This window comes from Pungitius pungitius, chromosome 16 (genome assembly GCF_949316345.1).
Source record: "Pungitius pungitius chromosome 16, fPunPun2.1, whole genome shotgun sequence".
Lineage (NCBI taxonomy): Eukaryota > Metazoa > Chordata > Actinopteri > Perciformes > Gasterosteidae > Pungitius > Pungitius pungitius.
In genome coordinates, this window is record NC_084915.1 from 5749450 (window position 1) to 5776456 (window position 27007).

The 27007-nt window shown below is 48.8% G+C and overlaps 1 protein-coding gene across 4 annotated transcripts; it reads left to right on the forward strand.

Moving 5' to 3' along the window:
- The first annotated feature begins 210 nt into the window (after positions 1–210).
- fam222ba (family with sequence similarity 222 member Ba) lies at positions 211–26852 on the forward strand. 4 transcript variants are annotated; one of them, XM_037467767.2, is made up of 3 exons: positions 211–321; positions 19658–19785; positions 24248–26852. In XM_037467767.2, the coding sequence occupies exons 2-3, from the start codon at positions 19704–19706 to the stop codon at positions 25960–25962; spliced, it is 1797 nt and encodes a 598-aa protein (XP_037323664.2). In that variant the 5' UTR covers positions 211–321; positions 19658–19703; the 3' UTR covers positions 25963–26852. The 4 variants fall into 4 exon arrangements, with proteins under 4 accessions (XP_037323664.2, XP_037323661.2, XP_037323663.2 ...); XM_037467764.2 differs by lacking the exon at positions 211–321 and adding an exon at positions 3502–3620; XM_037467766.2 differs by lacking the exon at positions 211–321 and adding an exon at positions 4313–4569.
- The last annotated feature ends 155 nt before the right edge of the window (positions 26853–27007 follow it).

The window sequence follows — 27007 nt, forward strand, 5'->3', positions numbered from 1 at the left end:
TTGTTGAGGATATATCGAACATCCACGCTCAAGGCAATGTGCCAGCCTGAAGAAAACACAGCGGGTGCTCACACCCTGCAGCTCCTCAGCACTAATTCCCGGGTACAAGCTGATATAATGTCTGTAAGGTTAATCATCACACTAAATGGACACCGTTTTGCATATTGATTGATTACTGTAACATGTTGTTTTCTTCTATGTGCCAAAGCCAGGCAGAGCAGATGTCTCCCTGCAGTCCATCAACCACGCCGGCTGTGAGTCCTCGAGGACTTGCTCAGGGCGGAACAAATCTCCACTGGGGAGGATGATGAAGGATATCAGGTAGCTCACAATCTGTCATCATCTTACTCTAAAAGCTCAGCAGCAATAGAGGGGAAACAAAAAATGGAGCTTTTAGCAGACACTTACTGCCAAATTTCCAAATGAACTAGAAACCAAAAGGATATTTGAGGATCAGTAATGTTTGAACTTTCTCTCCCTCCCACTCTCTCTCCCTCTCAAATTCATTCAAGGCTCTTTTCTCCCTCCGGGCTTTCCTCACATGGCCATTTGACGTGGGAGGGTATCAGAGTTCTTTCTATGACTGCATTAACTTTGGCCTTCAGAAAGAGCTTTCTCTCTCTCTCTGCACAAAAAAAAACACAAAAGGCTTCGCCTGCAGACCATTTAATCATAAGCTGTAGCGCACTTTGCCATCTGAAGTGCACTTGCCAATGAGATTCACTGCGGTGTGATGGAAATCCTCCCTGTGCTGCTCCAATTCGTTGTGCTGTTGATTCCTAATCAATTTTGTTTTCTGTAATTTAAACCGAACACTCTGTATTGATGGGGGATAGGTCAAATTGCCCTGAATATACAGAATTTCTCTGCCGGAGATGTCAGACTTTCTTTCACAGGGGCCTGTGCTCTGAAAGCGCCTCTTGTTGGTTTGCTAATAACACGTGCTGGGATTAGACATGCAGTTACTGGAAGCTTCTCCAGTAATAGGAAGACCTGGCTGCTCATGCGGAATAACAAAGTTCACAGAGTAATATGTGCGTGCCATGGGGAAAGTTAAATAGGAAGCAAAAAAAAGCCCAATCTGTCATTGCGTCAGAGCATCCATCGCTCCATCACCACTGATTGCTGTGAGAGACGTGATGCTGCACAGCTGGCTCTCCGTGAAACAGCAGCTCCTGAACTTTCTTCGCGCCGCGGAGTCCAACGTAGATAGGGGCTATTAGCAAAGGCTCCCGCAGATTAATGGGTGGATGGATGAGCCTTCACACGAGGAATGAGAAAACGGTGATATTTCACTGTCACTTCTTACGTGATGCCCTAAAGGTCCCCCAAGGTCCCTCCATTCGGCAATCACCACTCCATTTTTCTGTATTTTAAAAGGAGGTGATTTGGCTCCCAAATTACCCATATAGGTCACACTGATGCTCTGATTGTACAATCTCTCGCTCGGTGGGGGAGATATAGGGGATGAGGGGGGGAGAAACTTTTATTTCATTCTAGACTTGCAATCGACGGGACTTGTCTGTGAAGTGGATCAATAAAGCCTCTCTTTGAAATCATCAATCACGTCAGTGGCGAATATAAAAAGCGTAATTAGGAACAGAGTCCTTAAACATCCCGTATTGACGTCTTCTTCGGTATGGAGAAAGACACCATTCGGCATCATTAACTTTGTATTATTGTGTGATGGATCCCGCTGCTGCTACTTCCCCACCTGCTGAACTCTGAGCGCTCCGTGTGATTGGGCTTTCAGACCGAATTCTCCCCTCTCTCACTTGCTGATGGAGGAAGCGAAGCTTGCATGCCTGGAGTATTGTAATATGGCCAGTCCGTACTGGAGCCCAGGCCTCCACCGTGCGTGGTCTCAGAACTGTTTGCAGAGTTGAACGTGTGTCATTTTTTTCCTCTAACCATCTAATTTGATTACTTTTGTGCAGGTTCTAGCCTGACATGACATGACATGGTTGAGGTCACACATTTTTAGGACTTGCCACAATGTTCAGTATCGTCCATCTGTCTCTCTCTGGTAATAAAACAACATCAATACTGTGGAGAGGGCAGGTGGGTGGTTGTAATGGAGTAATTTATTTTGGTTGTCACAGAAATATAAGTGTTTGATTAGGGAGCCACACACATCAGGCTGCACAAATAGAACCTTTCATCAAATCACAAAGCATGTGACACTATTGACCGTGCATTCTTCTCTCTGGGTTTTTGTCTTACCCACACAAGATTCACAGAACAATGTGTGCAGAGCGCAGCGATGCAAGATGTAAGGTTGATTGATACAGCTCAAGGCAAGGCAATGAGTCTCTTCACCTAAAATATCGCTGTATGTTAATTAATTTAGGTTTATTGCTATGGTATAGGCAACATTTCGCTTAAGACCGTGGCGATGGTTGTGATTTCAGGAAGAATTTGGTGACTCCCACATCGATGCTGTGGAGTCTTTCTGTTTCCTGGAAGACAATGATGGTGCACTTCTACACCCCCATCATTGAGTCCATCCTCTGCTCCCCCATCACCGTCTGGTACGCTGCAGCCACAGCCAAGGACAAGGGTAGGCTGCAGCGTGTCATCTGTTCTGCAGAGAGGGCCTCTCCAGAACTTGTTTACTTCAAGGATCCTGAAGCGAGCAAAATATATATTTTATTTTATATTCTATTGTTAATTTAATTGTAAATGATTCTCTTTTGTTCAATGCCATGTATGCACTAACCACCATGACAATTATATGCCCAGCATAATTGGCAAATAATGACTGCTAAACAAGTAATATGGTGACCTTTATAAATATTGCTTTTGGAGCATCAAGGCTCACTGAATGGTTTGATCAAAATGATTTGTGAATGGCCTTCAAAGTCACCTGATCCCTTCAACTGAATCATGAGAGATGATCCCAAAGCAAAATGTCATATCACCACAGCCAATAAAACTCAAGTCCATCAAACAAATAAAAGTGAAGCTGCTCTGGAGGGTTGTAATGTCCACTACCGTACTAACAAATGTTAGTTGTTTTTCTCCCCCTGAAATATTTTAACTTATTATTGCTTACTAAATGCCACATCATTGTGGTATAACAACCCAAATCTGCTCGCAGACGTGGGGATAATTGAGTTACACCAGAAAGATGAGGGCTACACGGTCTTACAGCAATTGTTCTTGCAGTAGACAGTTGCTAATTGTTAAAAAGCTAATAGTTGAATATAGCCCAGATTTTGGAGAATTTTCCTCTTAATATGAGTCGTAGTACATTTGTACAACAAAAACATATTGAATTATGAATACATTCAACGATGTACTTACGTCTCGCAGTCGGCACAATGATCACACACGTTATTTTAACCTTCCGCTTGTTAAACGTCTTGTTAATTCTACAGTATAGTCCTGATAATAATAACCTCCCAATGAAACCCCACACTGCCCCTTTAAACCTCTCGGCCGTCCTGCGCAGCGCGCAGCGGTGTCTGGAACGCCCCCAAGTTGCTGCGCATGCGCCGGAAAGTGCTGCCGCAGACAGCAGCAGCAGTGATTCGGCAGCGCAGGCAACGGGAGAAAATCGGTCCGCTTTAAACCATGGCGACGTACTAAACGATGGCTTTCGCAGAGTTAAACGGAGAGTAAGTAGTTGTGTCTTGATAACACGGCCGCTGCCCGACACTGTGTGACATCCTATTGAATTGTGGCATAAATATGGGGAACGCTAGAGAAGGCAACAATGGGACTGTGTATGTTCCAGGCTCCTGGCTATGTTAGCTAGCCAGGAGCCTGGGCAGTCAGCTGGCACACTACCCTGGCATCATGCACACTTATAGCCGCGGAACTGCTCCCCTGTAGTGTCTCGGTGCCTTCTGTCAGCCCTGGCGGTTTGAACTGTCTTTTATGAGCCAAACGTATTTTATTCAGGCGCCGAAATAGCCGTGAAATCCCGTGTTAACTGAATGAAACTGGGCTTGTGTAGTTGAGCTTTCTTGCTAGTTTTTTTGTTTGTTGCATACGATAACAACCAGTGCGGGTGATGCAGAGCCCCATTTGTCTGCCAAGTCGTCACGCTGATATATTTTCACCACTGATTTTCATTGGCATGGAGCCGAGTGTTTAGCGCCACCGCTCTAGAGAAACAATAAGTTCCTTTTTCCCCGGTTACGAAGTTGAAAGTGTGCGTATCTCTTGCTTTTAAAAGTACGCTATAGCCGTCGCGCATGTTGTCTCCCACTGGTGGTATCCCAGTGTGTCCATTAGGACTTGCACGCACCCCCACGTCGTCCTCCCTCGTGATCCAGATGTTGTGCACGCTCCTCGCTCGCGCCGAATAGCGCGTCTCGACGTAACGCCGGAGGAGACCTCGCGACGGCAAGTGTTAAAGGTGACAACAAAAGGTTGACGTCACCCGGGCTCATCCTTGATGCTGCCGCACAACCCCGTCCGCCGAGGAGAGGTGGAGGAGGCGTGCGGGAGGTGTAGTTTCCGAGGAGGAGAGCAGCTCCTTCTTTCTCTTTAGTTGTTGTTGCCATAACGTCTAATGGTTCGTGTCTGGGAGGAAAAGGTCTAGCTCTGATCAAATTTCAGGTAACCTAAGGGCACACTTAACTAATGGGATCCTATCGATGTTTCTGCCTCCCCATCAGAGCCTGATCTGCACACGGCGGAATGTTCATGTTGCCACAGCCTGTCCGTGTTGTCTTGGGCTGCTGCGAGTCCGGCTTCGTTGTTCGTAGTCGGTCCATAATGTCATGGAGCTCGACAGATATGATTTAAAAAAAAAAAATAATGGTAAAAAAAAACCCTGCAGTAAAGCAACACTGCTGCGATTGACTGGACTATGGAAGTGATCGGGTTTACTCTGCACATGGTAAGAGGATGAAACTAAAATTTCAAGAGAATGTTAAAAAAAATGTCTGCATTTGCATGAGGATTTTATTTTATTTGTTTAAAGTTTGAGTCCGTCGGTGTGAGTAAAAAAAAAAAAAGCCATGACGTTGCGCTTTAAGTGTCTCATTAGTGACAGCAGAGAGGTTGTGTGTTATCCCGTGCTTACACAAACAAGAGCCTGACACTACTTGCCCAAAAGTGCAGTTTTGCATTGTGGCGCTCTTTCCCTACGTTTTCCCCAAGAGCAGATAATTAAATTTCAGACCCTGTTGTCTGGGAAACTCGGGCCCAGCACTGCCTGCAATTATCTGGAAGAAGGAACCCTTTTTGCATCGAGGTGCTATGTTTCCCATCCCGATGAAGATTAATTAGGTCTTAAAAACAAATGACCGCAAGGCCTCTCCTCGTCTGTTAGAACGCAGGTCGCCTCTAATGACAGCGATGACACATACCTGGAAGCATGACCGTAAAATGCTCCAAAGTTACTGAGCTACGGCCATGCGGAGATTTGACAGCCGTTTCCACCGTGGAAGTGTACATTTGACTTGGACTTCTGTGTGTGCTCATGAACATAGATGCTTTTTTCTTTATTTGTCTGTGTTTTGTGCGTCGCCTCTTCCTTATTAAGACTGCAGGCGAGCACCTGGTTTCCTTTGTTCATGTCATGCTGGTCAGCATGGGAGGAAATTGAAATACCACTTGAATGGATGTGTTGATTAAATCTCTGCATGTGCTTTTCAAAGTGTCCCCCCCCCCCCATCTTCCCTTCTTGGTTTGTGCTGACTCTTTCACCTGTCACAGCCACCCTCCCAGTCACTGCTGAGGGCAAACTGACAACGAAGCAAGCTGCCTAGTTTTATTTTTATTTATTTTTTGTCAGCCAACCCCGGACAAATATATTGGTTCTTATTGATTACAATGTGGGGAGAGGAGGGTAATTTCCTCTTAAATACGTGCGTAGCATCTCGGCTGCTATAGGTCCTCAGTCTACAGATGCCTGCAGAGGAGGTTACACCTTTTGCAGAAAAAGAATCCTACGTTTAGGGTACCTGGGTGGACGCTTTAAAGCCGAGTAGTGAGTAGAGTTCGCGCACCCACGCGGCTCTCGAGATCCTAATCTCACTCTAACTTTTTTTTCATGTGAGCAAAAGGCAAAGCAGATATCAGCGAGTGGTGGTGGGCTTCGAGGAGCCACGGCGATCATCCCAAGCACGTTGCTCTGAATCCCAGACGTTCAGCGTCTCTCCACCTGGCGGCCAAACGGTCTGGTCCCCCAGCGTCGGACTCGTCCCCCGCAGACAGCTGATAGGAGGATGTCGTCAAAGCTCTGCTCCGTTTTGCTGAGACTTGAGACACTGAATAACACATTTTTATGTTTCAGCTCTTGTTGGGATTCGCAGGGAGCTCATTAAAATGCGTTGATTGGTGACGGCCGCGTTTCTGTGATTGTTGACCGTGGAGCGCTTGGACTAACCAGCGTGTTCTTTGATGCAGAGGGTTTCCTGCAATGCAACGTTGATGCTCGATTTGGTTTATTCAAAGCCAGCCATTTGATGTTTCATTTTAGAAACGGCACTTCAATTCGAAATGTGTGCCAGTGCGCTCCTCCTTTTCATTTTCCAGCCAGGGTCGATGAGCAGCATTTGTTGAATATCCAGCATCCCCCCTGCCCCCCCCCCCCCCCAGGCATGTCCCAGGCAGCAGGTCAGAGATTTCCCAGGTAACAATAATCTGCCAGCAGGCTCCACCTTTCAGTCCGGCTTCTGCCAGGTCAGCTGTCAGCCCGTGCACAGCCACACATCGCCTGGAGGGGCGGGGGCGCTCTTTTGAGGTCACCCCGGTATACGAGTCTCTTTCCAGACAGATGTTGCCTAGGCTTTGTGGGAAAGTCACGTGACTCGTTCATACGCAGATCAGGTGTCTGTGATATCATGGGCAACCTCTGGATGCGTCTGAGGATGAGGGACCGACCTGGCTCAGCTTCTGCATCTTTAGTTTAGTTCCCGAGGGATTGACTTGGGGTGTGACGGCAGAAGACCCACCCTATTGGAAGATGCGCGCTGTATCTTTGTTTGTTATATTTTGGTGTACCTTCATCTTTTTGCATGGATTTGCATGTTAACCGACAGCTCCACATAGGATGGAAAAAGAGACCCTGCTCCTGCTGGGGTAGTTTGTGTAGTCAGGAAAAGCCAAGTCGTCAAGCCAGGGAGTGCTGCAACCTGACGAAAGAACAAAAGGCTTTCTGAGCAATGTTGTGTCTTTTAGCTTGAGGGCAATCGGGGAAGAAATCTAAGCCTCACAGGGACATTCGAGGCAAAACTGGCAGTCGTGGCAACAGGAAGAAGCCGGTCTCGGTCTGGCACAGCGTCTGTCTGAGACGACAGGGTTGTTTATCTGACTCCATCTCACAGGAACAGCAGCCGAGCAGGCCAGGGACTGCTATCTGTTTATGGCACGAGATAAGGCCGCCTCAATCGGATCGCTGACACACTGCATCCTCGCTACCAACCCTGTAGAATAAGAGGGTTGCCAGGCGAGTCCCGTATGACTCCTGAGTAATCCTAATAGGTGCCATTAGTATGTACGCGGTTTATTGCCGCAGTTTTCCTACGTCCATGCCAACTGTATCATTAGCTGCTGGCGGTGTGCGCGGTCAGAGAGAATCCACACCAAGGCGCCTGTGAAGCTTTAGGGAATCTCAAGCCGAGGGGACGGAGGGAGAGACGGCTCAAAGTGTCATAGTGGGTGCAGACATTAGATAGGACTGAACTACCAGAGGATTATAGAGAGAGATGTAAAATGCTGTCGGCTATTTGGGCTTTATTTTTAATATTTCAGAGGGTTCCTTATGAACAAAATTGGTGATGGATTTGGGCTCCTGCTGTAGTCTTTGAGTGTTCCATAGGTGCATTTCATCACTGGCGGCTCATTACAAGCATAGTTACCTCATATTCTCTCTCTTCAATCAGAATGCAGTGCATTTGAAGTATTTAAAAATCACAGTTAGAAAAGAAATGAGGACGTCTGGGTATTGACGGTTCTATTCTCCAGAGTTACAAAGCAGCGAGTGTGCGTCTGAAGCCCAGACGAGGCGCGTGATGCTCGGAGGCTCGCTTCGTCCAGAGCTCTGCCGGGGAGAGCGTCTGAGGCCGAGGCGAGCGGTCAACATGCCGCTCTTTGCTGTGACTGGCCTCTGTTCATCATCGCCTGCACCACTCCTCGGGTCCTCGCTGCGTAGGCGTGTGTTCTCTCTGCGTTCGTTGCGAACCGCGCACAGAATGGGGCCCTTTCATAACCTCTTAACCCTGCGGGCCTGTTTGCGACCATTGTTGGCCGCGCTGAATGGTATCTCCGTGCCTTGAAAAGTAACCAGATGACATTCTTCCTGTTGTTCCAAAGGGCCCAGGGTTGTGTTGTGAAAAGCAGCTGAAAGGTTTAGAGAAGACTGTGACCTTCAGGGGCTAATCTCTGGCATGTCATTCACTGCCTGTTTGATGCAAACGCCGACCTTTCTCCCTGATAGCAATGCACCAAGTCAAACAAGGCATAAATTCCTGTTAGATTTTATAATAGTTAAAATCTAACAGAACAGTCAAGTCAGTTTCAATTTTCTCCTTTTGAATCGAGACCTCCGCTGTGGAGGAACCGGGGGCTGTTTTGTAGCAGCTGAACTGCATCGTTATTCCAGACGGGCCTTGTGTCTGACACCTACGATGTCCAAGCAGTCTCTCCAGCCTGTGAGTGAGCCCTCTGCACACGGACCTGTGGCATCAGCGGAGCTGCGTGCTGAAATACCGCCGGTGCTGTGAAAGCAGCAGGGATGAAATGCACTTAGCGAGACGGTAAACATCAGCGTGGCCCTTGTTGCGTACGTCTCCTCCTGTCCGCCCTGTTTGCTGTCTGAAGCTGGCTGCGTTTCCTGGAATGTGCAGAGATGCAGTTGTCGCTTTGCGGGGGGGTGAGGGAGGGCGGCTGGCTGTAATCACAGTTCATAGTTGAACTCTTTGGTGGTACTCGGCCGGGCTGCAATCGGCCAGGAGTCACGTTATTCCACACCTGACGTGGCTGTTTGTGTGCAGGTTATCTTAACAGGATTGTTATTACGGAGGTTATCCATTCTAGGAGGAGCATACCTTTTTTATTTATGTTTTCTTTTCCTCTAATACCAAGAGGTTTTAAGGTTTTCATAAAATCCCACAACTGTTTCTGCAGCCACTTAAAGAGTAACAGCCTTCAGGGCATAATACAGCGTAGCTACCCATATCCGACACCGGGACTCTCAAACCCCCTTAACCAGATGCTTTTATTCTACACTGAGAGCAAGTCTTTAGCCATAAATGTGTTCGAGGGGTTTGCTTTTCAGCCTGTTAGAATGCACTTTACTGGCTTTGAGCCGTCTTTGTGCCCGTATTAATGATCTCTTTGGGTGAGAACAAAGTTTTCTCCCTGCGCCCCGTCAATAGCACTCCTGCATCCTGTGTTCGGGCCGTGCCACCTGTATGGGGTTAAGATAGGGGTCAGGCCATTCGCAGGAGTCTGTTGTCTGGGGGCCCCCTTTGCCGGGGGATCGACGTGAAAGAGCAAAAGCTGTCAGGCTTTGAGGGCCTCTTTTGTCGGACATCTTTCACTAGTAAATGATTGGCACATCTCCTGCCATTTCCCCCTTTTGTTTGCCACCGCTGAGCACGGCGGCTAATGGTGAAGTTGACCATTATGTGTTTGCATAAAAAAAGGATTGTTTGCAACAGGAGCGTTGAACCAGAAAAGGAAAATGTCAATTTTGTATCATTCTACAGCATAACCATTTGGCACCAGCAAGAAAATCCCCCCCCCCTGAAGTAGTGAAACATCCCCAGAAAAGGATTGAGGCGGAGGAAGGAGTACTCAAAGGTGCTGGTTTGTGAAGAGTCTTGGCGCTGTGACAGGGAAGCATCGGTCTCGCTGCGCGTCTGACGTCCCAGGGCGTCATCACCAGGAATTACTTGAGCGGCGTGTCGGCTTTTCGGTAATTAATAGCCAGTAGCCCCTTGAAACCCCATCAAGGCACCAGGTGGTGTTTGGATCTACTCTGGCATGGAAATGCAGATCTACTGACGGGGGTAAGAACCTCACACACATGTCCCCACCATTTCTCCGGCTCTGCGCTCACTGCACAGATATCATCATCGGAATCGGAATCTTTCAGCAGATTGACGGTGTGAGAGCTGCGGTTCATTTGGGCCACAATGTGTCGAGCGCCATTGTGCTCAAGTCATGTGCTGCGCTTAGCGGGGCTGGCAGACCTGACAGATTGGGAGATTTAACCAGCCAGCACCGCGCTGACACCATCATTAGGCTTTGATCAGCTGCAGTCTGCAAGTCGACGGAGAGAGGGAGCAATATTCTTGATCTAATTACAAGGAGACGTTTGATGCGGCGTAATGTGTGATTTAACCTTTTGTCAGAGGCTATAAGAGGAAGCCGGGTTAATCTTCTCTACAACCTCTTTTCCATACAGGGGCCAGTGCCTTTACGTTTCCCCCTTTTCCACAAAAAGCTGGTAAAAACCTAAATGTCGCTAGTCAGTGTGGCATGATCGCACACAAGGACGGACTTTCTACTAGAAATCTCTCAAGGCAATGCTTCTCTGACCTTTGAATGTTACAGCTGGTTTGCTGGGACCCATTTGCTTTATGCATTTGGAGAACTGCAAGTAGAACAAAAAAAACCTGTCCTTTTGACTTCTGTCTGCTCCCTTCGAATGGATTGCTTTGCGGCCCCCTTTTTTTTTTTGTCTCCCTCGCCACCCACACACTACAGCATGATGAGTGCCGGAGACTCGATTGGACAAATAGATTGCGAGTGCAATTTTGGGGTTTGGGTTAATCAGTCAGACGTAGTTAAACAATTCTTTGGACCTGGGGGGGATTAGTCTTGCCTGCGCTGAGCTCATCAGAGCCGACCGGGCTTTTAGGGCCAAGGGCCACGGCCTCACTGGCTCCATGGAGAACCACACACGCACCACTCAACATGCTCCAATGCGTCTGAAAGCCCCACCACTCTACTCTCCTTTTTGTTACAGGGTACAATTGGAGTGATGGATTAGCAAATTAAATGCAGACTTTTCCATTCATGGCCACCCTGGCTCAAAGTCTAATTTACTTGATCTATGGCAAACCTACTTTAAAATGGTTACGTGGTTCACTGTATGTCCTTAAATTCCTATGAAGACTCTCTTTTTCCCCTTTAAATGCATTTTTTTTAAAACCCGCCTCCTACTTTCCCAACATAGGGGCTCTCGGTATCTCGTTTTTACAGGATGACTTCCTGTACATGTTCTTGCCCTTTCATTGAGGGCTGATCACCCTGGTACGAAGTGGCCCCTGCTGTGATGACGGGTTGGTGAGCTCGGTGCAACATATGTTCCCTTTCTTTTCGGCTCCCTTGTTTTTTGTGTCATATACCATCATCAATCTCTTAGCGGTTTAAATGTGTCGTTTTCAGTCATTTGTGGCTGCTGTGAAGTATGACTGCTTTTATTTGTTTCATTATTTACTTTGTTCTATCAGTGTTTTTCCTTTTTTAACCTATAGCACATTTTTGTTTCTAGCAAACATATCTTTGACTCTTTACAGGACACACAAAATGTGTCACTATATTCTGACAGTAATACATTGTGAATGGAGATCCAGTTTTTTCATTGCCTACTTCTTATCTCAAATGCGTTCAGCAGTTGCACAATATGTTCAATACATCGATATCTTGTTTACACAATTATTCACCAGCCCTATATATTGAGCATCCATTTTACAAAGCACTCTTCTTAATCTTCTCCTGACTGTGCAGCCCAAGTTTATTTCTGTAGTCTAAAGTTCCACCTGTTTTTTTTTTCCCCACCAAAGACAACAGAGGCCCTGCTATCTCTCCCACAATCCCCCCCTCCGGTGCAGTGTGATTGCTGTGCTCTGTAGAGACCCCAATTACCACGACTAGCAGGCCTCCTGAAGGTCACCCCCAGAGCTTTGGTGGTAAAACCGAGGAGGGTCGGGCCGATCAGGAGCTCTGAGAGACTTTCAGCTGGACCCACGAGCTCTGAGCGCAAAACCCACGCTCACTCAACAGCAGTTTGCATATTCTCCAGCTTGCTTTGCACGTTGTTGGCAAAACGTTGCTCTGGATTTTTTGCAAAAGGGCAAGTGTTCTCGTACGTTCTTTGACCATATCTGAGGGATCCCTTTGTCATTAGCTCCAAAGTCCCCATCTTCATCAGGCCGTGTCTGGCGTCTGCTATCTCGGTCCTGATTGATGGCTCCGTCGTTATTGCGGGGGAACAGGGGTCGATGGCAAAAAATTTGCTGCTGGGTGCATTAATGCTGTGCTCAATGGTACAGACCTGTGAGCATGCCTCATCAGTCTTGAATCATCAGACGGCCTTGGGAGATCTGAGAAGAGAGGGCATGATGCAAGAAAGCAAGTGAAAGGGAGCAATATGAAAAGAAGTTCTATCATCTCAGCTAACTCCATTACTCTCACCGGGACAGGCCTGAGAAAATGTAGATATAGACAACTATTTGGGCAAAACATGTAACTGTTGTTTTTTTTAAAATCAGTAATTAAATGATGAAATCATTCCGTGACATTTAGCTTGCTTGCTTTTTGGATATTAAGCCCAGTACCCTTTTGTAGTAGTCATAAATACAATTACTTAATGTGCAGACAGACAGGCGCAGGGTCCTGCGAGCCCGGTAGGGCCAGATGTTCCCTCGCAGACACAGAGGTGAGATGTTTGCCATGCCGGGACCGTGTTTGCCTGGCTCACCAGCTGGCCACCCGGTGCCCCGAGCCAGTGTCTGCGGGGGGAAGAACTGGGGGGCAGAGAGGCTCTCACATACACGCAGGCCATAGAAGGAGAGACCGCAAACGTCTGGGGTGTCACAAAGGGCAAGAGGAGCCCATCTCACACAAGCCTGTCTCTGTTGGGGGGGGAAAAAAGGACGTCTTTCATTCCTCGGCTGGTCTGTAGGTGCGAGGGGGACGCGATTGGTCTCGCTGGAGGCCAGAATGAATGTCAGAGCTGCCATGCAGGCGGCTGACCTTACCAACCTTGCATAGCTACAGGATGCAGACGGATTGGCTTTTATCTGTACACAGCAGTGTTAGGAATCAGCATGTAGCCACTTGCTTTTGACTCGCAGCAGACCAGACCTGCATCTTTCCTTTTCTGTGGCCTGCATTAATAAGATCTGTGTTCGATTTGCAGAAAATACTGCCACCGCAGCAATTACAAGTAATTACAAATTTAACTGCACATCGAATGACACAGTTAAAATCCATTAATATTAATGACAGCATAATTATTTAATTTTCCAGCTCCTGAAAGCATCAAATTAATGGTCACTTTAGGATGTAGACACCGCTCCCATTTTCATTATGTCCCAAGCTACACTTCTGACATTAATGTGCTTAAACTGACAGCATGTGAGCAACGGGTCGGCAGTAAATACAAAGACTAATGGTAAACAAGATTATGCTTTTAATGCGTAATAACAAAAGGTTGCATTGTTTGAGTGAGTCCAGGCATGAGTCTAATTAGGGTGTTTTCTTTATGTGTATGTGTGTTAGTATATGCGGCTCAAACGGGAAAGAGGCCAGTTAGTATAATGGCAAAGTGGATAAATCTCTCACAGCAGGCCCGTGTAACACTGCAGGCTGTTTTTGTGCGTTAAGCCCCTTTTGGATGATTTGTGAGAGTTGGCGCTCGCACAGTTATGCCTAGCTGAGCCGGTCTGACCCCGCTCTTAAATCAGCCGAGCTGCGCTCGCAAACAGGCCGGGGCTGGTTAATGCTGGGTCAATAATATGGGCCCGGGTGGGACAAATAAACAGAGGCTTAACTTTGCTCTCCGTTAAACACAGTCTACATGTCAATAAGGAAACATTGAAATACTAGAGGTCACTATTCCCGCAGGTGAAAATCACTGGTGTGTATGTAGGTTTGACTATGTAATTTCCTGCGCATGCACTATGCATATATAGATATGCGTGTGTGACTGTGTGTGAGAAGATTGGGGAACAGCTGCATTGATTTGGTTTTTGTTTGCGGAGTACTCAGAGCAGAAATGTAAGCCGTGGGAACACCTGGAGAGAGGGGAAAATAGGAGAAGAGGAGGAGGTGGTGGTGGTGGTGTCAGCTCTGCTCCTGGCTCTGTTCCAAGCAAGCACGCACGCACGCACACACACACACACATGCACATGCACACCTCTGATGTGCAAGGGCGGCCTGGGATCCCAATCAGCAGCACTTAACAAAGCTTTCCTCTTTCTCCCTTTAATCGCAGGCTCAATTTGTCACTGGGGTGTCCAATTTCGGATAAGCGCTTTAACTGAGAGAGGCGAGGTGGGTGTGGGCAGGAACACAAAATGGATGCACCTGCTAACAAATGAAATCAAACCACTCCATCTTCATTTCCCCTTTTTTCCGCCAGCTGGAATAATGCTGCCGTGCTTTAGCTCTCGGCACATTGAGTTATTTCACTCTAACTGGCTGACTTACAGTCAGATAGTTACGACATGCTCAGAAGTCTGCTTTTAAAACCCCCGATTGATTCCTGTCATATCTATTTCAGACCTGACAGGATTTAACAGCAAGGGTATAAGCCATAGGTGGAGGGGGCGGAGGGGGGGGAGCAAGGCACCGGCGCTTGCTTGAAAATAACGCCAGCTGACTCAAGTTATTTACTTCATTTTGTGTTTTTTCAGAAAATATTTTTAAAAATTCAGCCATCCTTTTTTGTCAGAATAACAAGGTCATTGTCATGTTCATATTCAATACATTTATGCGATCAAAATCCCCAATAGATTAGTTCAAAGCACACTCATCTGCTCCCGAGTAATTTGAAAGAACAGCTGCCTGAAGTCTTATGATTTATATCACTGCAACACACACACAGGCAGCAGATCAATGTCCGTCTAATACCTGTATGTCTGTGTTGTTTTAACCTTGCCATCCATGTCCAAACCCTGTAGTCTGGCATCTGACGCGGCAGCATGTGACTTTGCACATTGTTGTCTGGTGCGATAGGGGGATATGTGGAGATAACGCAGGTGTGTTGGCAACACGCCGCAGATGAAAGGATGAAAGGGAGCAGGGTTGCTCTCATATGTATGAGGGTGGTCTCTGAGTTGAGTGATCTGATGTTTACCACAAGGCTGAAGTTTCTCCGGAGGATAAGAGTCTCTTTCATGGTGTTTTCTCTGCTGTTCTCATCCGCTGGGTGCAAGCTGGCGCCGGGCGAGGGATGGCGATGCCTCACTATGTTGACGTTGACCTCATCCAATTATTTAAATGTCAATGCTGACTAAGAGCAGGCCCGGCCTCCAATTAAACCGGGTTATTTAAAGTATTGATCATTAATTACTGTGATGTATTAAGAGTGTGAGTGTAAATCCAATCCAAATTTCGGGAACAGGATAAGATCTTTGCTTTTACTGTATGTCAAAGTCTTTTCCCCCCCCCCTCTCCCTCAAGTGGTTTAAGACGTGTCATGCCTGAGAGGCTGGCTCAGTCCTCACTGAGGCATACCTACCTTCTGGCTGCACTCTGGATAGATATGCAGCAGATAAATAACTAGGCTGCCCCCCTTCACTTTGGTTCGCCTCTTTTTTTGGCAGACCATCCGCATTGGATTTTCTGTCAGGTGTAAACATGTCCGTCAAACGGCACAGCCAGGGGGGGGGGGGGGGCTCGGCACGCACGCATGCAGCGCGGCCGAGGCGCTTTCCGTCTGACCGGCCCAGCATGACCGCTACCTTCCGCTTTCGGATAGCTCTTCATTGAGGCAAGTGGGTGCCACTTGTGCTGCCGTCTTCTCCGCTCCAATCAGGCTACAGGCGGCATCCGAGAGGCCGCGTGGTTTGAAAGCCTGCTTCCTTTTCTTGGTCCCAGAGTACAGAGCTGCTCCGAGAGATCGTGGAACCCAACTTTTCTCACGCGTGGGCAAAGATTCAGCCATCAAGCTGCGGACTCTGCATTATTCTGGGGGCATGTTGTCTCTCTGCGCTCCACATTCACATTTCACCTTTGGGGAACTGTCACTCTTTCACCAGTTAGTTATTGAGCACTCGCACTGCCTCAGAGTTTCCCCCCTCTCCCCTCCAGTCCCGAAAGAGGAGTAGTTTGAAGTACCTGTCTTCCTCTCTCCTCTCCTACACTGCTGCAGCACTTTGACAGTTTTATGCCTGACACCCCGTGGCTGGCAACTAGGGAAACCCCTATTTTGCAGACACTCAGTTTGTGTGCGAGTCAAGTTTGGGCTGGGTGCCCCCCCCACCCCCATCAGTAACATGGCCATCTCCCATTCTCTCGCCCTCTCTCCATTGGGGTGAGATAACTCCTCGGGTTGATGGGATGTGGTGGGTGAGGGGAGTGACTGAAAAAGCAAACGTGGGGGCCTCTGGATGTGCTGTAGTCATCAGGATCCGTTGTGAGAGGCTAACATGCGTCCTGCTATTGGCAGGCATCCCTTCCTCTCTCCGTTGTTTGTGGAGCGGACGAGGTAATGAAGGCCACACTGATGTATCACTTCTACCCAACATGCTCGGAAGCCGACGCTTTCTCCCTCCCTGCGCTCTTTTGACAGAGCGCTCCGGCTTGGTATCCAAGGGCAAAAAGCTATTCTCTATTTCCTGCTCCTTCTTTCTTTCTTTACCTCCTATTCAGAGACTCGGCTCGCTAAGAAAAGTAATTTCGCTCCCTCTGTCCCTGAGAGAATAGGCACAGTGATGTAGCATTGAATTTTTCTACTGCAACCTTTTTTTTTCTTGGCTCTATTTCAGACCCATAACCTGGGGGTAAACATGCAATTAGAATAACAGCAGCCTGCTTTTTCCTCCACTCTCCTTCAAGCCGTTAGCACAAGCAATGTACAACATGGTGACTTGGCTCTCCTGATTGCCTTTGCTTTTAATTGCTGTAGAAATGCTGTTAATATTCCGACAGTTACTAAATATACTTCTCACCTTTTTCTCACCGTTTATTTTTTCTGCTCTGGCATTGTTTGTGTGTATTAATGAGCTTATTTTTGGCGCACAATCCTCGCGTTCTTTCTTACCTTCTACTGCTGGTGGGTATTTTAATAGATGATTTCCTACATAATTAGCCTGATGCAATTCCCAAATTGCCTACAAATGCAGATGATGAGGGTATTGATCAAAAGATTGGACATGAAAGCAATCAGCAGGTCCAATTTCCTAAACGAGCTCCCGTCTAGCTTTCTCCTCTTTGCGCATTATTTTTAAAAACTTTCTGATGGCTTTTTTTGTTCTCCTTCCCCACAAGGAACGCAAAAGTAAATATAGGTCAGCCTTTATGGAAGCAATTTTACGTGACACAAGCCATGCGCATCACTTGCTCAAGTCCTCATTTTTTGTCTGCTCGCCTTTATGCGTCTGATGAAAGCCACGCCGTTATTTGCACACTTTAATTACGTAGACTTGTCGAGTCACGCCCCCCCCCCCACCTCCCTCTCGGCTCCGACTAATACTGTGAGAACCCCGCGGTGTCTGTCTGCACAGGGCTGATAGTGTGAGACGCCTGGCTAAACTCCACCAAGCCCAATCCCCGCTCCACACGCCTGCCAAAGCTGGCTAGGCTCGGCCTCCACAGGCGCAACCCTGTTTCCGGAACAGACTGTGAGGGGGGGGGGTCCGGGAGTCTCACCCGGCATAAAGGCAGTTAAGCCGATCCGGGAAGACACCTGTTTGCCTGGATGTGTGGACGACAGGAGAGACGGGCCCCTGTCCAGACTAACGATGACCCGCTCCCCCCTGCATGGTCAGAGGCGGCGTCAGGACCCACCAGCCGAGGCAGTCCTGTGGCGTTTAGGGCCTCTGTGCCCGTCTGGACGTGACATTCCATCAGTTGTAGTCATCCCGGTCGGTGTGTCTGAAGAGGCCTCTGTGGGGGCAGGTGTCTCTTTTTTTTGCAGGAAGTGCCCGGGTTTGGCGTGTGACGTGTATTGGAAGCCGCCGTGGTGCTGATGGGCCAGTCAGTAGACGTCGGCCCTCTGTCTGTTGGGTTCCGTCTCCCCCTGCTCTCCTCTGTAAAGCAGATTGTCAGCTTGGGGCATTACCATAGGCTGACCTTTCTCCGCTGCACTCCCCACTGCACAGCTTTCTGACATTCAGGGGAGCTGTGGGGGAGGCAGGAAGGGGGCGAGCGGGTGGCTGTTTTATTTCTTGTGTGCCTGTAGTGCGTTGATGTGTGTGTGTCTTTATAACAAATGCACAGCTTATGCCGTGTGTGTGTGTGTATATGTTTGTGTACGCGGCCCAGACCCCCCCATCCCACCCAAATCATTTCAGTCTCCTGCCATCATTTGATATTTAGTTTATCTCCTCCCTGAACCTGCCTGTTGTCAAAGAGATGTGTGAAATCTTTGTGTGAAATCTTGGCACTGTGATGAGAGCCCTGGAAGTCCTGCCTGCTCACATCAAGGCGCTATGTACCAAAAGATATATATAAATAAACGAGGGAAAAGAATAACACATCGTGCCAATCAAAGCTAACGCATGGTGAAGCGCTGGATGGAGGGCGGGACAGCTGCCTTATGCTGGTCCAGGCTGTAAATCAGAAAGCAGGGGGGCGAGGGCGCTGCGCAGCAGGAAGGGTGACGTGGCATCAACGCCACAAAACGCCCCCGAATCCCCTCTGAAGACCACACCCTTGCCACCCAACCACCCCCCTCCCCTCCTCCTCTCTGCCCTTCCTGCCGCCCAGCAGCACGCTAAGGTGCAACGCTCGCAGGTGTCTGCGTAGAGCTGGCAGCTTCATTAAGCTTTTTTTTTTTCTCCCTCCTCTTGCTGGGAGGATTTAAATGAGCTGTCATCGTGACCTTTTTGAGCTCCTGCTTTTTAAAGGAAGTTCAGCCCCCCTGCCACCACCTCAGCACCCGTCTCTCTCCCCTTCCACCTCTCTCTCGCGCTTTGTCACTCCTTCCTATACTTGTCTCTTACCCCTGCGGCGGGAGACCCTTTTAAGCCATCACCCTGCGGCAGACAGGTATGCCAAGGTTGTTTTGTGGGTAATTGCCTCTCTCATAGCCGCTGTTTGTCTGTGCACACTCGCCGCCCTCCTCTGATGCCACGCAGCGGAAGGGGAGGGCACGGACTCCGTCGACTTAATTTGCTCCCCGACTGTTCTTCAGCGCTGATTAAGCAAGCATCTGCGCCCTTTGAATACAGCAGTAGGCCAAGTGCAGTGCGGCGAACGTTTCTTTCCCTCCTCTATTGCATCAGGTGATTGCACAAAGTGGCAGGCATCTTTCGGAGCCGGCTCCATTGTTAAATGTCGCCAAAATAAAGGCAACTTTGAAGAATCAAATCAGAGACTCACTAACTCGTTGGTATCGGGCCTCTCGAATGGTCTGGGGGAGGCGGAGAGGTGAAGCGCAGGTAGCAGGGTCCAACTGGCTGACTACCATGCAGGGCGAGGAGGAGGAGGGACTGAGTCCATTTAAAGCTGCCTGCCCCTCAGGCTCTCTCTGCTCCTTTTACCTCAGCTGTTTGATGTTTAATTGAAGTTGTTATTGGCATCAAATGTCACCTTACCTGGTGCTCAAGGTGTGAATCGGGTTTCTAATTGAAAGGTAACCACGTCTCCCTCAGCCCTCTGCCTCCGGGGATCAACCAGAGAGTTCTATTAGTGTGGACCCAGCCGCTGTACCGCCGCCGCGCACCATGTGCTGCCTCGCGGTTATGTCTGACTGCTGACCTCTCTCTCTCTCTCTCTCTCTCTCCCCCTGCAGTGTGAGGAGAAGTGTGTGTCCCATGTTGCATTAGTGTCTGTGTGAAATGCTGGCCTGTCTGCCACGGCCAGGTGACCTCCCCATCCAGCTTCTCCCCCACACGCAGATGAACACTGGACATCAGAAATGTAAGTATCTGGGGCTACGAACACACACGCGCAAAATATGAACTAGCATCACCAACCCACACACACCGAGCTGCTGCCCGCCCAGCGCCGGATGTCCATGCCAACCCCGGCCTGCCGCTCTCCTGCAGCAGAGTTTTTTTGTGCCTCGTTTCCTCCCCCGCCGCCCCTGAAGATCTGTCAGCCACAAGAGTGCGGCGTGTGTGCGTGTGCGTGTGTGCGTGCGCGCGCGCGTGTGCGTCCAATCACCACTGTCACGTTTTCGAGTCAACCATCTCGGATGCTTTCTCGCCATCAGGACGAGTCGGTCTCTGTCAGGCTGTCAGACAGATTGCGGCTGAGTGGTTTTGCCCCGATGATCTCGTAATGAGTGATTTTAAGAAGCAATCTGCTGCCCCGGTTTAACGGCAGACTAGTCAAAGCTGGCCGGGTCCGTTCAATGTGTTTTGACTTTCACAACTCGGCTGCTGACAAATCGAGAATCTTAACAGTGTTGAAACTGCTAAACGGCTAAAACTCGACATCTCCTCTTCGTCCTGCCTGTGTATCCAACCGTGACAACGCAGCGCCGGTTCGACCCATTTTTTGTGTGTTGCTGTAAAATGCTCCAGCTCATCAAGACTGTAATTTCAGAATCACAGTAATCAGCCAACCCCCAGGAGATGAGCGCGTGTGAGGGAGTCTGCTAAGTGCCAGCGTCTGTGGCCTCAGTGAAGCAGCCTCGTGACACAGTGCACCCATCAGCTCCACCGTGTCTCTGCTCTCCCTTTATGTGACACGTCGGAGCACGAAGGCGCAACTCCAGATCAATTTGTTTTCCTGCCCAACGGCGTAACCCATTTTGGTGATGGAGCGCGCTTCCCACGGCACGCACGCTCCTAGAAGTGTAATTTCTACCAAAAATGTTTTTCCCCCTTCTCCTCGTCATTCTTTTATAACGCTTTTCCTTTTCATCCGCTCTTCAAAGTAATATTAGCAGACATGGTGTTGCATCAAAAGCGGTGGAGCGGTTTCTCATTTCAGGCCAAGTCATTTATTATCAAAGTGCCTTAGAATTAAAAAAAAAAAAAAAAACTAAAAGAAGAATAAAAAAGCAATCTTTAGAATCTCACGTGGGTTCTCATGCTTTGCAGCCCCAGAACCCCGTCTGGATGTCCATAGTTTATGCTTTGAGTTCCCTGCAGCCAGAGTCGGGCCTCAACCTTCAGGTAACCCTAACCTGCCCCCCCCCCCCCCCGTCCAGTGGACTCCTTGTCTCTGCAGAGCCCCATCGTTTACCCAGCATGGCGGACAATTTGACAGCTCAACCCCATGGGAGGTGTGCTCGGCTGCTTTTAGATAAAATCATAGACTAGCTGTCGCTGGAAATCTTTATTTAATACTCTGACGGGTTCCCACAGAAAAGAGGCTCAGATGGCTCATAATTAACTTTAATTTGTGTTCTTGTTCTTCTGCCCTCGAGCTCCATACGTTACGGACTGTTGTCTCTGCCACTTTCCCCTCCCTCTGTGCGCACCAAGAGCCCCAGATGGCCGGCCTCTTCCCCCGCAGGTGAATCAGTCATTTAAAGTTACGGGCTCGTCAGAGGCCAGAGCAGCCGCCCTACTTATCGCTCACGGCAACAGAGGATGGCTCCGCAACGTAAAGGATGTCGGAGGAGCACATTAGGTACGCTTGGAGACAGTTGTGGGTCACAAAGAAAACGACTTATACTTCGGGCCGGATGACTCGAATGCCTCAAAGTGGCCCTCGTCTTTGCCTCTTTCAGGCAGAACAAACAGCGGGTACAGCTGGGCCACTTTGGCTCGTTCTCCCAGCTCCATCCCCACCGAGATTTAAAGCCGCCATTTATTTCTTCCTCTTGTTATCACGTTTTTTCAAAGGGCCTGCGGGCTTTGTCCATCAGCATGGGAGGCTCTGCTCAAATGTCTGTTAAAAATTATAAGGAGGCGGGTTTCATGTGGGATGCCAAACTTGCATGTCTAATTTGATGCCAAAGCATCAGACCTAATTTCCTGCAAATTAAGCAGCACGAGCCCCGGTCCTCCTGCTGCTTAAACCGTGTTCAATAAAAACACTAGTTTGAATAAAAGACGCCCTAATTATTGCCTGCTGACTTTGCACTTGTGTTGCAGCTAGCTAGCTGGCAGCGGGGTAATTAGCGCTTGGCCAGACTGGCCTCTTTCCCCCATTCCCTCCTTGGGAACATGCTCAGTTGGAGATCTGAGAGACGATATGCTCGCAGCCGTCTGCAAACTTCACTCATATCCTAATTAACCCTCCCTTGATACTTTTAAGCTCTTCAACTAATCCAGGTTTCAGGTTAGAGTTGAAATTCTAATGAGCTACGCTTGCTTACTAGAACACACAATCAACAGCCCCCAGGAGCCTTAAACAGTCATAAACAGCAAGATTTTATCCACGGTTTGGGAAAAACTACAGCAATTTACCAGTTTTACTACACATTTATTCTAGTGGTTCTGCTAAACCCTTCATTCTGATTTGCTTTTTTTATCTCAACAAGCCTGCCTGAGCTTTGTTAACAATGTATAATCCCTTTTCCCATTTAATGGATTGGTCAGTTTCCAGACATTGACATTGCTTTCTTTGCTACTTGCCTGAGTCTAACACTTAAGTAATAAAACTCATTACACAAGTGCCAGTGGCAAACTGTACAGTCACACGCTCACTGCAGATGTTTTTCCTAATGCTACATTTCCAAAATAAGCCAGATATGAATATGAAACTATACTATACTATACTATTGATGTACAGTTCATTTCAGGTGTTAAATTGCATTGTTTGTTATATTATTTGGAATTAATTATTTAGATCCTAGGCACACATCTGACCCTGATCAGAACCTTTAAAAGAAGAAAAAAGTTTTTGTCTGTCACTTCAAGTGTGGCAGTTTTTGATGAGCCTTCATTATTTACCCCGACTTCACCCTTCCACCTCCCCCCCCGCTCCCTTACGTGCTCCTCTCATAACAGTGTACACATACCTGGTTTGAAGAAGAATCTAATTGCCAGGAAATTATGACAAAAGATGTTTTATTCATTGCATCAGCTGATGGCTCTCTTCCCACCTACTTACAACCTTCTCTACAGTTACATTGACACGAGATAGTATTTATTTGCTTGACAGGTGATCTGCACCCTCATTAGCTTTGTGTCAAAGCGTTTATTTATCTGCGCTTGCTTACCCCGTAATTTATTTAGCAGACATTGGGCCTTGGCCCCAGACCACTGCTTTGGTGAGGCCGCCATCAGCAGGCTTAGGACCCGGTCACAGCGGACCCCTGTGTGCCGGCCCGATCGGGCCCCGCACGTCGCCGCCCATTGTTTCTTGTTCACAAATGAAGCGGGAATTAATTAGCCAGTTGGCACGGCTCGCGGCGCCGGCGTGTGAGAGCTCGCTGTTCAGCTCTGTGCCTCGTCCCTCAGGTCCAGCATGCCTGGCGGGAGCGTGAGCGGAACGGGCAGGGGCGCATTGAACCCGCGGACCTCTGCCAGCCATTGAGCCGTTTGAACAGAGAGGAAGTGGCCTGTGCGCCGTAATGGTGACATTAGAAGTCCTCTCAAGAATAACGGTAGAAAATGAAATGAAGAGTCCTTTTCACAGATCAGCCCCACTCATCTCCATCAGTCCAAAAGCTATGGTGTAAGTAGGTCAGACTGGCGGGGGCCGAGGTGATGGAGACAGAATTAAGTAGAGAGAAGAGCCTGTCTTTATTATCACTGAGCAAATTGCGTTTAATGGAAACGTGCGATTGCGGCCATTAGCTGACACATTGCACATGTCGCACATCTTTTAAACAAGGCAACAAAAAAATGAGAGCGTGCTTGCACAGTCACAAACTTGCGTTCACATCGTCACGTGGGTATTGTTAAATTTAGCCGCGACGCTTAGCAGGTGTAACGAATGTCTGCAAGATGAGGCCTGGGAGGTGTTCCTGCAGATCAGAGACGCGCCGCTCCGTCTGATTACTGCTGTCACGGAGCTCCGCTCCCTGCGACGATCTTTTTATTTGCTTCTCCCCAAAGCGGGCGCAGGGGACCGCCACTGCCTCTTATATTCTTTGTTTCGTCTGTGAGTCGGGAGCAAACAACTCAGCCCCGCTCTTTTTTCCCTCGGCTGCCTACTTAATTGTTTGCACGTATGCTGCGTCAATTAAAGCCACTAAAAGCCGCTGACCTCCACCACCAGATTGGATTCTAAACTGGGAAATGTTTTGGCTGCAATAATTCAGCTGAGAATGAGATTGGACCTCGCTCTCTTTGGCCTTATGAGGCGGTAGCTGTGGGGGTATTAGGAGAAAAAAAACAGTGAGGTGTGTAATATGAGAGCTCTTTTGTGCCATATACACTTCCACCTGGATTAAGTTGTCTCTTTCTGTGCCCCCCCCCTTCCCCTCTTCTTTGCTTTCTGTCTCTGCTGGGACCTGTCCCGTCCACCACCCTAGGGGACACCACGCAAAGGATGAGGTCCGCTCCGTTTCCAACCCCTGCAGAATTGGACGCCTTTGCTAAGAAGGTCGGCAACAATCCCCTCACCATCAAGATTTTCCCCAACAGCGTCAAGGTCCCCCAGCGGAACCACGTGCGGCGTACAGTCAACGGGCTGGATACGTCGGGGCAGCGCTACAGCCCTTACCCTTCTGCGCAGGCCACTGCCAAGACGGGCCTCCTCGCCATCATCAAGGTGCCCACAGTGAAAGGCGTCCTAAAAGATTTTGACGGCAGCCGGGCTTGCCTGCACTCCGACGTCATCACGAACCCCTCTAGCAGCAGACCCTACCACGTGGCCTCGACCAGCACTTTAAACCACCACCCACCTCTGCCCCGGCTCCAGCAGAGCGTACCCCTGCAACCACAGGACCCACCTCAGACTCTACAGATGCCCCTCCAGCAACAACCGGGTCACACCCAGAGCCTCAGACACCCTGCCCACATGGCCCAGCACCCTCAGGGCCCAGCCAGACTCCAGACTCTGTCTCAGCACCCGGCCCTTGGTCTCCCACAGGGGCCCCTTACCGTCATGCTTCAGCAGCAGCCCCTCCAGCAGCAGCACCCACCACCCGGCCTGCAGGGGAGCAGAAAGCTGCCAGATGGCGACGCACCGCCTAATGTTACCGTCTCTACCTCAACCATTCCACTCTCCATGGTCGCCGGGCTGCACCAGGGCAGCCAGGCTGACCTGAGCACCATTGTGCATCAGATCAACCAGTTCTGCCAAGCTCGGGCCCACGGCTTGGGACCCAACTCCATGTGCGAGGGCCAGATCGCCAACCCGAGCCCGATCGGTCGCAACATGCTCATCAGCGCCTGCTCCAGGGTGTCCATGCACAGCAACCCCGCCACCTCTGGCTTTGCCCCGGCCAACTGCATCATCGGTGCTCAAGAGAATGCCGTCGCCCCAGTGGGAGCTCACCCGCCACACGGCGTGGCTATTATGAACCACTTGCCTTCCAACCACACCGATCTCAAGCAGCATCCGCAGCACTACCACCACCACCACCTGCAGCAGCATCTGCATCAGCAGGATCCGCAGCAACAACATAACACACAGCAGCAGAAGATGCGCTCTTGGAATCAGCACCAGTTGGGTCACTTGCCCCTCATTCAGAACGGTGGGAGCCACCTCTGCACGCAGCCTTCCAGGGACCCCGCCTTCCATTTTAAGGGCATGGGCTACCCTGCAGAGGTGTGTGTGGGTCAGCCTTACACACTGAAACCACCCGTAGAGAGGCCCACCCCTTCCCCCCCTGTCAACAACTGCATGCCCGGCCCCATGGCCCACTACGCCAATGGTCACTACTTCCAGTCCCACTTTTGGAACAACAGCATCCTACCCACACCCAACAGTGACAGCTCCGGGTCTCAGGACATACCCATGCCATTCCATGCTGCGGGCCCAGGGGGGTGCACCACACTAGACTGCGGGCCCCCTGTGGCCCCCCATTACAGGCTAGGATCGAGCTCCTCCATCTCGTCCTCCTCGGCCCAGAGCAATCTGATGCAAACGGCAGATTTCTTGGCTGGGGACTTCCAGACTCCCTACTTCCGCGATCAGAATATGGGGTTGGTGAGCAAGATGCACAGGCCTCCTCTGAGCAGGGTCGGTCCAGATGTGGGGGATGGCGGAACCGCTCTCACCCAGCACCCAGGGTACAGATAAGCTATGGCCTTGTCTACACAAGAGTTATCAAAACCTGTTGGTTTAGTCTTAAAGGAAACACAGAAATACAACTAAATGGATAACAAACAAAACACCTAATGTTGAAGAGGGTCAATTAATATATTAAATAAAGAGCGGTAGGTTTTTTTGGTTGTGTTTTTATAAATCTTGCAAGTGATCAATTGCTACCTTTTTTCCCTTTTGTTAAGTAGTGCGTTTATCTGGCACTTTAGGGAATTTGTTAATGTGCGTGTGTATACACATCTGTACTGTGTGTCATTCCCTCCCTCCTCTATCTGTGGGCCTGGATCGCAACAGATCCTGTGTTATTCCTACTGCAGATCTATATAAGATACATCTAGTGCTGGGTGTTTTTTTTTGTCAGGAACTGTTGGCTCAGACTAGTTGTGGGATTTTCTTATTGGTGGGAACTCTCCAACCTCATAGTAACTGCAGGTTTAAACCGATTTGGAGTCAGAAAATAAAAAGAATCTTATTACAGCGCAAAGCCACCAGATACTGAAGAATCCAGAGTACTTGCGGTATGCACATTTAAACAATGTAATTATTTATTTGTATCATAGGACTATTCAAGATCGATTCCTCTCTGTCAGTTAAGGAAGCATGTAATCAGGTTGTTTTGTACATAGTCATGATCCAGCAGGGAGCAAGTATGTTTAAAAGGCAATGCTTTGTCCTGCTGAAAATGCTGCAATTAATTCAGGTGTTTTAAAAGAAGAAGAAAAAAACCGTCTGTCAATGCCAGGAAGGTTTGGCAAAAAAGCTGGTGAAATGATAAGCGCAGAAAAAGTCTTGAAAGATCAACACTCATACTTTAAAATGGCCAAAGTCATGTTAATAAGGACGTTTTGTGTTTGTCTCCGATTGTTTTTTGTAACCATCACAAATGTATTACTTGAATATTGAGATGTTTTGTTTTGCAGTTATTGAAGGGGACAGGTGGGTTAGGAGGAAAAAACTCTGGGGTCGAAGAAAGGATCGTCCTCCTAACGGAACATCGAGTTTTTATCCTGACCACAGAAAC

Bases quoted from the DNA above. Each gene is read 5' to 3' on its own strand.
- fam222ba (XM_037467767.2), top strand. From the start codon at position 19,704: ATGCTGGCCTGTCTGCCACGGCCAGGTGACCTCCCCATCCAGCTTCTC. The intron at 19,786-24,247 runs GTAAGTATCTGG...CCACCACCCTAG, and splicing joins GAACACTGGACATCAGAAAT to GGGACACCACGCAAAGGATG.